The following is an 11739-nucleotide window of genomic DNA, read 5'->3' on the forward strand; positions in this document are numbered from 1 at the left end:
AGGAGATAGAGACTGTGGAGTGAGAGGGCTGATCAGACTATAGGGTTAGCATTACCATGGAACGATTATGCCCTTTCACTCCTCCCTGGCTACAGACTAATTGCTAAAGAGGAAGCTTACAATAACATCCAGGTGGCTATCTGGCATTCAAATTATTATCTGTGCTAAACTTTTGGAATTGACAGTATCAAGAGTTTATCCCATTATTTTCAGGTTAAAAACAAATTGACATAACGCAACTCAAAAGCTAGAAGAAACCCTGCAAAAGACCAACACAATTCTTTGCAGTAATTCCTTAGCAGTTGCAAAGAACATCTGGTTCTCATGGAAATTTCTCTTCCTGTTCTCTGCACACGCTGATTTGCAATTGTAAGGTAGCTGATGAACCCAGATAGCATGTCCTGGCTGCTTACTGTACAGCTGCCTTCGTGTCCCAGGCTGCCTGCACTTGTCGGGTTCACAAGCTATAAAGCCAGAAGGAAACACAGTGACCATGTATTTCCACTATTGCTGTCGCACAAACCATAGGCTACTTTCAATTAACTCCCGATTTGAGCCAGACAAAACGTTCTGGAGGAAAGTAATGTAAGGAATGTCATTTTAACTTCAAATTTTGCAGTGATCAGGAATCCACTGCAACCTTTGTTAGACTGTCACAATGGTTAATCATTGGGTAATTAGCTTCATTGTTAAAGCACTGCTCATATTAATCTACTCCTCACATTTGCATAGTAATCAAAATAAACATCAGGAGACAGAGACTTTCCAAAGGAGCAAGCTCCAAGCAGGAGCAGTCTGTATTGATCTGATCAGCAATGGCATCATCGCTCTCCAGCAGGGATCAGCTTGGATTGCTAAACACGCCCTCATACCTGTCGTGCTCGCAGGGCCACTTTTGCGTTGGTCGTCTTGCTGAGCTGGGTCAGCTCTGTCAGAATATTAATCAGCTCATCTGTCAAGGTGGGGTCACGGCCACATAGCTGGTCCTAAAAATAAAGAGAACTGCAATTGTTTAGAACAGAGGAAAACCATCTTCCATCCACCTACAAAGGCGTTTAAACCTGAAACACATACAAGGACACACTCAGGTGCTGGACCACATCACCTCCAGAGGTCCCTATCTAAAAGATTCTGTAATTCTGTGCCAAGAAGGGTACAAGTATTAGGCTTTCAATAATTTTACACGTATAAATAAAGCTACAGAGGAAAGAAGGCACTGGCACCATCACCTATTTTCTTATTGTAGCATGTGTTTTGGCATTCAAACACATGAGAAAAATACTGACTTGTCCAAGAGACTCAAATAAAACATTTTCCTATTACCCAATTTCAGCCCTGTACCAGAAGTCTAGCAGCAATGCAAAATTCAAAGGGCATTTTAATTGTAGCAAAATGCCTTGTGTAGCAAAGCATTGTGTAGCATGCAGAGAGATCAGCAAATTTCCACCATGCTGATCAAACAGAAAGAGCTCAACTGCTGGGAGAAGCTCCTGAAGTCCACTTAAGAAAACACCTCAAAACAAAAAATACTCCACAACTCCACAACCACAAACCAACCACATAGTTTGTTCAGCTTCAGCAACATCAGGAAATAAAGATTCTGTCATTCCTCTAATGTTGCTACACAAAGCCAACTACAACCATAAATTACGTCATGTGTTTCCCGCCACAGTACAGGACTGACTCCATAGTATTTTTCCTAATTAGAGAATCAAGATTCTGAGGAAGTTCCCTATCTTACTTCATACTGTCTAAATTGGCTGGATAAAACAATAAAACTGAACAGCATAATTTTCACTGTTAATGCTGTTTCAAAACTCCTTTGGATTCAGCCATCCAAAACAATGCAAACAGGACAATTTCAATAGATTCTGTTTTCTGAACAGAGGATGTGCACTCTGATGTGCACTTTCTTCCAAAACCAGCTTCAATTCCAGATAATAATCCCAGTCTTCACCCCCTTGCACCGGCTTGTGAGCCTCTTCGCTCCCACTCCTGAAGCTGGAAACCTCTAAGGAACCTCGAATGTACCTCTAACATGATTTTTTCTATACAACAATTAACAGCTTTTCTCTTGGTAAATGAATCATAGGAGGAAAACGCAAGATGAAACAGGGATTTGCAACCTTAAAGAGAGCTGGTGCCTTAAAGGTTTAAGATATTTTAAACACATGCAGTCCAGAAAAGGCCCTTTGAAGATCCAAGAAACAGAAAGGGAAAAACTGAAACCTCTGCACAGCAGGTTACATCGATCAGCCTACCAGGGAAAATAAAGTAAAAAAACCCAAAAAACCAAATAACAGTAAGTCCCATAGACTGATTAACAAATAACAGCTCATACTACATGCAAAGCCAAAGCTAAATAACTTTACTCCACATTGATCTTGACTCCTTTCTCTCCGACCCCACTCAAACACAATGCCATCTCTAGGAATGACAGCATACATCTCTTGGGGAGAGAGACCACAGTCAAATCACTCTTACTATAAAAATCTAAGCTACTAACTCCTATTAGTTTGTTGTCCACTGCTAGCCAGTCTTGGGCCAGCAAACATTACAATGATTGTTCCCAAAGAACGTTCTTTAGATCTATCCACTCCAGGTCACTCTGTGAATTCACAGTGAACAACTCAAGAACTGCCCTCATCATATTTGAAATACGAATTCCTAGGTGTTGTAACGTTACTGCTCAAGGTAACAAAAATCCAATAGGACGCAGGACACCTGTCCAGTTAAGGCTAGGATGTGCCTACAACAGTCAGTTAAGTACATAAAATGAATATACAACTCCAAATCACATTGTATTTCAACAAGTATATGAAGGATGAAGTTCCCATCCTGCCTTAAACGCCTGCTAGCTAAAAAAAGTGAATTATGGCAGCATAAGGCTATTACTAAAACCATCCTCAGAGCCCCTCGTTAATAATGGATTCCTGGGGATACATCAATAACAGCAACATAAGCATCAAGATATTCTGACATGACGTTTGCCCTTGGAGGACAAACTTAAACCATAGCACATAAGTAGCTTGGCAACCCATAAAATACCACAGCCTTCACCATGATTACACCAAATGTGCCACGGGGTCCCTCAGACACGAAGAGTAATGCGAGGCGGAAGAAAGAGGAATGGCGCTCTTTTGGCTAATGGCGTGACCTGTAACTCAACAGACAGCAATCCCTAGCTGTGCCACAGATGACGCTGTGACCAAAGGCACATCACCCCTCCTGAGCCCCCATTACCCGCTCGGAGAAGCCCCTGCAACACAGCGCCCATGCGGGGGCAGGCGTCCATTTGCAAAGCCTCAAGCACTGCACCGGCAGAGGCCACACACATAGTGCTGGGATCACCAGTTGTTCTTCTGTCATGTGCAGCACAGCCTCTCCAGTGTTTTAAGTTCTGGCAAACTGGGATGTTGGCCTTTACTTGAGTAGAAATAACTGACAGTGGTGGAAGAATGACTACACAGGAAGGAAAAAGGAAAAACTCAGTGAGGTTTCTCTGCGTTCCCTGTCTCCCAGCATGCCCATCACTCCCTCAGACAGACTTGAAGACACAGCAAGGCTCTGCCTTCACAGCACGGCTTGCACAGAGGTGAAAAACTAGACAAAAAGTTTCAGTCCCATTTTAACAAGAAACGGTCAGGATGACAACAACAAAATAGAGCAGGTAGCTGGTGCCGCACTGGCTTTTGCCTGCACTGATTGGCAAAGGCAGCGAGCAAAGCCTCAAACCAGCTCTTTGACAAGGCCTAACGCCTCCCCGGCACCCCCGTGTAATTACACACTTGAGTGACTAGACTCTGAAGAAAATTGAAGGCCTGAGCTGCGAACAGCTGCCATTTTCTCTCTCCATCACGCCAGCATGATTACTTGAGAAATGAACAGCCCTGGCTCACAGCTACTCCAGAATTCTCAGAGGAAATATGGCTCCGTGTTCAAATAATGAGATTCTTAAGGCAAGCGTTACTTACAATCACACCACACACCAAAAAGGAAAAGGGAGGGGAAAAAAAAAGGGAAAAAAGGACAGCCAGAAAGAAAGAATGCCAAGGTCCTTATATGTTACAAATTAAAATTTAAGAAACCCATCCTCAGCCTAGGACAATTATGACTCTTTTTCTGCTTTTGAGAGTTATTTCTTGGATGGCTACTTTGGACATATTTGTGGCATTAGCAGATCCCATTGTCTTTGTAAAAAAAAAATTAAAAATTAAAAAAAGATAAGGGCAGAGAGAGAGAACATTGTAATGAGCCTCTTAAAAAGCAAGATACCTAACTCTAGTCTGTTGAAAAACACATCGTAGCCAAATTTATCCTGCCTCAAGGAAAGTGGGCATTCATTTTCCTTCAAAGCATTATGTGGGACAAGGACTTTTTTGAAGCTTTTTTTAGAAAAAGGAAAAAAGAGCCAGGACTCAATTGTTGGTTTTTAATTATTTTTCCTGGGAATGTAATTTACCAGGAGTTTTACCCATTACAGTGCAACTGAAGTTAATGAGAACTAAGATTTTTCTGGAGTAACAAGCCAGAAGAACATGAGAAGGTGATGACAGGACCTGGCATGAGGATTCACAGGTGTTTCTAGGCAGGAATCCACATCTGTCCAAGAGGCATTCCAAGGAGATTCCTCATCCACACACCATCGCAAGGGTCAGAGGCCCGATCTGGAGTGACCAGCTTTGTGCTGAGATGTTGAGTCCTAGTCAGATCTCATCATACAGCCAGTCCAAAAGCACCACTGCAGACCTGAGACTTTCTGAGACTATAACCAGGAAGAAGCTAAGAGAGCCACTGTCAAACCTAGAAGGCCAAACTATGGCTCATCAAGGCAGAGCGCATGAAACCCCTCAAGGGCCTCCATATGGGCTGGTTAATGCCATTCACTACCACGAAGTCACTGTCATTAGTAATTAAAGGACCACAAAAATCTTGCTAGTACAGAATTACTGCCATCGAGAATAAAACATCTGCTTTGGGTGCTGGTAGCATACTGCTTTGCTTTCCAAGCAACTCCAGCTTGAGCACCATGAGCTATATAAAGACAGAACCTCTCTGAGACCCCTGAAGATGAAGCAGCAAACTAAATCAAGTATAAAGTTACAGCCCAATGTCTGAACATTAGCTTCCAGCATCCTCCCAACGTAAGAGCAAAGTCTGCATTCTTATCTCCCCACAGATGTTCACAGATCACATGCATAATCAGTCTTCATTGCACTCTGATAGGCAACCAATGCAGGACATCACGAACCAGAAGATGCACAGAAACTGATGTGAACAGTATGTTCTGGGTCTCCTCTAATGCATGGCTTTCATGCCCTAAGAACACAGGAAGAGACTCCTCCCTGCTGCCACTGCCTCTGGAGCTAGAAAGCTTGCAACTTGAAGGACGAGAGCTGTAAATTCAGTACCTTTCCAAGTACCCAACATACAACTACAAGAATCAGTGACTTTCTAGAGCACAAGAACAAAACTTACAATGAGCATTGTAACAAGCAGGTTCTTCTTGGTGACCTGAGCGTGTGAGAAGATGTAGTTCAACACAGCGTTCATATCACTTTTATTCTCTTCCCGAAGGGTAAAGACACACTTGTCATAGTGACCTGCAATCAGAAATGCACATTTTTCCCAGTCTCCACACTTCTGTGTCAAGGAATACAAGTTAGTAGATGCGTCATTCTTCTAAATACATGTTTTGAGAATCTACTTTGCATTGTCCACACAACCAATTCTGGGAAGGAATCATTCCTCCCATCACCACCCCCTCAACTGCAAACTTTAAATTAAACATGCTACTCCTACTAAAACAGTTCAAATACCAAATAGATCCTTTGTGAGCAATGTGAAAAGAGGAACGGTGAGCTAAGTCTTCATTCAAGTAATAACCAAAATAAAATAATAGCAAAAGGACTTGCACCACCCTCTACTACCAGCAAATTGAAGTGGACATAGATCTGCAGAAGTATTAGGTTGGTGCAAGTATTGGAGCAGGACAAAAGAAAAGTAGACTGGAATCTGAACCACCTGTAAGAGCTAGAGCCTCAAAATTAGCTAGTGCTTCATTGCCATCTTGTGCCTGGATACAGCAGTGCAATGCACTTGTTCCAACTCTCGATTTCAGGCTGAGGTTTGAGGTTTGTCTTTATGAACACCGAGCAGGTTCTTGGTATTTTACAGCAGGTGCAATTACCTCAGTGACTTTTTTACTGCACTTGATTTTCCTACTATAGAATTTAATAAAAAGGTAAGATAGCACTAAATGAGGTGGTGAATTTAAACACTTTTTCTAATTTTTATGCAGATGCTCAGAAATCAGGAAATAAAAAGCAAGCTTCTAACATGAAGCTTCTGCATGTGGAACACCCAAGTGAGGGAGCTCTCCAGTGGTGGGCCACTCCTGACAGAGTCAGTGGGGGAACACAAAGGACAACAGGCAAAGACCACACAGACTGGCTGAGTCTTAGCGATATCAATAACAGATTAAAAATGGCAACATAAAAACTCATAATTCAGTGAGTCTGTTTTTTTACTCCAGGTTATACAAAAGTGCTCACTTAGACGATCAAAAACTCATATAAGAGCTACTCTTTTAAAGATTTACAGGGAAAAGGGACACACTGAAGAGAGACCAGAGTCACATTACGACATGTAAACCGTGGGTAAGATGACACAGGATGTAAAAGGTGATGGATATGCTAACAGCCGAAAACCAGCAGAACAGACAGCTTTGGGGTGGAGTTTGTCATTTGCTTGTCATAAGCATCATGATCACACTTACTGTGAAAATTCAAACTCTAAGCTTCTCTACAAAAACCAGCATCTGACTGACAGACTTTTAAAGTCAGATGTCATAAAGTCAGACTAGTCTTTCTTGAAGTGGGTCCATGTGGACCTTCTGGGACCAAATGTGATTCTTTCAGAAATCAAATCCTTGATGTGCTTAGAGACTCACCATGCTGAAACTGAGTCTCCACTTTCAGATACTGACGGAGCAAATCCATCACCACTGCTTTCATGTGACCCCGAATACCACTCCGGTACCTGCAGAAGCAAATAAGTCAAACCTAGCACTAAGTGAGACTGGCATGGCCCTGCTTCGGAAAACCTGCAAGTGAATAACCCTCAACACGAGTGGCAGAATAAGCCTGTTCGCTCATGGAAAGAAACGTAGCTGGTTCTGAAAACCCTAACTGTTGTGTAAATACATAACCCCTGTCATTACTGTTGTGGGGAAGCATGGCTCATGTTTTGCAATGAAACATCCTTTTTCTTCTAAAAATACTCAAACCTCTAGACACTGAAAGGCGTAACACACACCAGCTGCTTGCTGAAGTGGCCAAGATCAGCGTCAGGACAGAATTTAAGTCTTTCTTGCATATGGCAAAGGGAAAAAGAGGAAGGATCTGTACGTGCAGTTTACGCAGGCGGCCAGGAGCCACACACACGATCCCCTCACTGTTGACCTCCCTGAGGGAAGTACACAGGCTTATTCCTACTGATTTAGGCTCAGAGTGTAATAAAGCCATTTGCATCAAGACAAGTAGGCTCAGGTCTTTCAAACAGCAGAATAGAAAAAAGGGAATTAGGAGACACCCCTGAAAACGGCTCACCGCTGTACAAGCTGCACAATGCTCTGAGTGTTCATGAAGAAGACCTCACGCTCTGATTTGCGGTTCAAGGTGGCTGCATGGCTATCCAAGATATTGGCAATCTGAAAGAGAACGATCACATGAGAGTGCCAGTCCTGGATGAGATGATCTGGCTGAACAACCAGCAGAGAAGCTGAGAACTTCCAGACAGACCAGACCAGAGCTTCAGCAGACTCCAGCAAAGGCCAAAGCCTTAAACTGCTAAGGAAGTTAATGACCTGACAATGATACAAAAATCAATGCACAATATCGTATACTAGAAAATCATCTTCCAACATCCCATTACCTGATCAGGCCTACCTTAGTTGCAATCACTCTTTTCTAAAGTTATGTTGACACCACAAATTGCACTGCAGCATAGGTACCAGGCAAAAAGCAAGTAAATAAATGCCCACAAGGCCACTGATATGATTAAACCGCTTCCAAACCGTCTGCTTTGAGCTACATTGAGCAAGGAACACATAGCCTTCAGAACAGGTAAAGGAGGCAAACCTTTAAGCGTAAGTGATACAAGTAAGTATCTTTCATTATGAAGATCTCATGTTCAAACATCTTTCAGGGCCAACTAACCTCAGATAATTTATAGGAACTTTCTTTCTCTCTCTCTCTCTACTCCAACACAAACCAATTTTTATTCCTATATACAAGTGTGGTTGATCACCTGTTGGCTGGGAAACTGGCAAAGGACTGATGTGATGTTGCTGGCATACTGGGCCATCTCCTTCTTGATAGACTTTTCTACATTGGGTGGGATCCGTCCAGAAACACTGGTCATGATGTCTTGAAGTTCCAGCAGAGGCAAAGATGGATCTCTCAGTGTCTTCATTAGTCGCTCAACCCAGCCTTTCACCTAGAGAGACAAGTCAGTGTAAAGGCAAGCATAAAGAATAAATAGCAAGAAGGGAGAAAAGGAAAGGCTTTTCATGGAGATATTCTTCAATGCTGTTTTATCACACAGCTAGTCGAGGGACTAGATGAGAGAACTGGAGTAGATCAGAGCTGCTGTAGTACCTTACACCAACAGCTGACTCAGATTTGTCCACCTCCTTTCCTCCTTCCTTTAGGACTTCTGCCACAGCTGGCTATGCATGCAGCTCCCATGTACAAGGGACATATCATGCAGGCAAGAGCAGTAAAAATCAAGCTCAACTCCTTGCCTTTGTCTTTGTTTTGGGTGCCACAGACAGGACTCTCCCATCTTGCTTTCTAGTGAGACTGACTATAATAAAATCTAAGAAAGAAAACCAAATCGAGCTGGCACTAGCGGGGTAGTACTGCACTGACTCTTGGTCCTCTGGCCATGACAGTCAAATTGGCCAATATTGCCTTGAACTGAAAGAATATCTGTGGTCTCGCTCTGAAACAAGAAGTAACCAGTACCTTGCTGCTGAAGTAGGGCTCTGGCAGGCAGTATCCATTCATCACATTGACCAGGTTATCCAGGACATAATGGAAGATGCGATGGAGTTTCTCACCGCGAAGTGCTGTGCTCTGGATCTGTGGCAAGGTGCCTGTGTGCAGTTCAGCCTGGAAACACAATAAATAGAACAGTGTCACTAACCCTCCTGTGTGGCATCAGCCACGGTGGTAACATCCACTTAACCTCGACTGGAGGCTCAGATTTAACTTGGAAGAATTCCCAGAGTGGAAAATGCACTTGGTTGAGAGCCAGAAAAGTTACAAGCTGGATCTCCAACAGTTCTATGTTGTTTCAACCACAAAATAAGCTTCCAGCCTCTCTCCCAAATATGTTACAGTTGATCTCACTATTTAGATCCAGGGTGACCAAAAATCCCAGAGAAAAGCACAAGAAAAGACAACAGTTCGGTGCTGATCACCCCCTGCATGACAACCTCCCACAGTTTTCAACTAGGTATTGCTAAAGGAACAGTAAGTTCTCTTTCACTGCCACCAGCTATATCCCAGCCTACCATCCCTAAATGAATATATCTCTTTGCCTTTCACCTTAAAAAAAAATCCATGTCCTAGGCTCTTCGTTTTGTATATGTCCAGATTTGCTACAATTGTTTTCACAGGGCCCAACGCACTCAGAGTTGGGAGATCAACTCCCATTCTCCCAGAGAGGGTCACTCACTTAAAGAAGAATACACAATAAAATGAAGTTAAACTTGCATAGGAATAAAGCAGATGGAAAAATCTGGCCAACCTCCAATATCCTAGACAGTCACATACCCACAGTAGTACTGAATTAAGAAGAGAACAAGAATGGTACATAAGCTTAGCCTGACTCAGAGAAAGAGACAATAATCTGAGTCCTAGTCCTCATCCGAGACAAATAAATGGTAAAGTGACAATTCCAGTACAATGCACAAATCTGAGGTTGGTTTAGTACACTGGACCATCTCATACCACTCTCAGCATCACTCCACTATTAAAACCACAACCAACATCTGTGCTTCCTGCAACTTCTCACCTGCTGAACCCTGCTGGGATCATCCAGCTGGAGCTTGGCAATCACACAGCCTGGATCCAAGACTGCCCCTGGGCGTTTGACATAATGGATGCAGCCCGATTCTCCTGCTGTTAGTGTCATCACCATTTTCATCACCTGTAGCAAGGAAAACAGGTTACACACTTGGCTTCCATGTTCCCCAAATTGTTCTAGTTTTTTGAGCCAGCAGCCAACGTCCTTCCACAGATGAACTAACCTGCATGAGCACCTTTTGTCTGCAGGCTTTCTCAAAGGCTTAAAAGCACACACATTAGGAATGAAACCCCAGACACTAAAGTGAACCGTAGAACAAAATAACTGGCCACAAATCAGTGCAGCAGGAAGCCATTCTCAGGAACATCACCTGTTTCGCACCCTTTGGACCAACAGGTACTCCAGAAGGTCCCACGTTCAACACTATGAACAAAGCAGATACAATTCCCTACTGCAGCTGCTGCACTCTAAAGGGCTAGAAGGGGCAGAGCCACTCACAAAAGCTACAGCAACACTTTCACCTTTAGCAGAGGGAACTAGGATTGCTTGCCAGAGGTCACAGATGCTTCCTTAGATCAACCATGGAAGCTCCTGCCTTTGGAGCAGAAAGGTTGAGTTTGGGGGTAGCCACTCTAGTTTTAACATTGCTATACTATACAGCACAACTGAGAGCACAGGAATTGAGTAGGCGGATCCTTCCTAGCCACAGCTCTGTTGCAGCATAAAAGCACTTACATAAAGTATCTGGATCCATGGCTTGATACTTTTCTCCTACACATTGTCCCCAACTGGTTTAATTGTCCCTCTGTCAACACACCCTCCCCTCCCTCAAATCAGTTTTGAGCCACGCACTCCTACACAACCTTGTGCTTTCCTCACAGTGATGCAGAAATTGTTCATCCTCCTCCTCTCTGAGTTAAGTAATTTCCAAGGGAGAAGGAGGAGTGACACTTACTAGCTCATCCGATCAACCTGATAAATGATCAGGTAATCAGAGAAGTCTTAATTTGTTACTTAATCCTGGTATGTAACTCTGCTTCTGAGTCTGTGTTAGTAATAAGTAGTGGTCTACAAGTAGAAGGCCACAGATAGAATGCACAGTACACACAGATCCCACTCTCCCTTAGTATCACAGCAAGATGATAACCAATGGTCTCACCGCTGAGAAATCACTTGGTATACAGTCATTAACACCCAAAGTTCAGCTGTCAAGTAACTTCTTCCCCACCCCATCACTCTCACTGCCAATTCCTGCATTAGTCCAGGTTAAAACATGGACAAAATTTGGAAAGTAATACTGTGAATTATCCCTCATGCTCAATTTCCAGTTCCAAAGCATTCGACACTTTTTCTCCCCAGCTTTTGCCTAGGCAGATTCAGCATCTGCAGCCAATAGTTCTTTGAGACTTTTTTACCTCTATTTCTGCAAAGCACTGGCCTGCAAACACGTGTCCCCCATCCTCCACTACATACTGGATAAGCTTCCCAGCTGAAGGCGAGCGCAGAATGGAGGGATCGTTCTCCTTTTCAAACACACAGGTCTTGTTACCTATCGTGATGCGATACCTAGGAAATGATGGGACAAATCACTGCAACGGAATTTCTTGCAAAAAGCATAGGAAGAGGAAAATTCATTTTCTCTTT

At 43.2% G+C, this 11739-nt stretch overlaps 1 protein-coding gene across 1 annotated transcript in view; it reads right to left on the minus strand.

Annotated features, from left to right (window-relative positions):
- ACACA (acetyl-CoA carboxylase alpha) overlaps positions 1–11739 on the minus strand; it is a gene marked incomplete at its 3' end in the record, with an annotated part of 81053 nt that overhangs the window by 41398 nt on the left and 27916 nt on the right. Inside the window, exons 18-25 of the mRNA XM_010190908.1 lie at positions 11511–11661; positions 10084–10218; positions 9030–9176; positions 8311–8499; positions 7611–7711; positions 6953–7041; positions 5479–5603; positions 873–986 (exon numbers count right to left, since the gene is read on the minus strand). Of these exons, the coding sequence (XP_010189210.1) occupies positions 873–986; positions 5479–5603; positions 6953–7041; positions 7611–7711; positions 8311–8499; positions 9030–9176; positions 10084–10218; positions 11511–11661 (1051 nt within the window). The remainder of the gene's footprint in view (positions 1–872; positions 987–5478; positions 5604–6952; positions 7042–7610; positions 7712–8310; positions 8500–9029; positions 9177–10083; positions 10219–11510; positions 11662–11739) is intronic.

The sequence above is a fragment of the Mesitornis unicolor genome, unplaced genomic scaffold (assembly GCF_000695765.1).
Source record: "Mesitornis unicolor isolate BGI_N332 unplaced genomic scaffold, ASM69576v1 scaffold11718, whole genome shotgun sequence".
Classification (NCBI taxonomy): Eukaryota; Metazoa; Chordata; class Aves; order Mesitornithiformes; family Mesitornithidae; genus Mesitornis; species Mesitornis unicolor.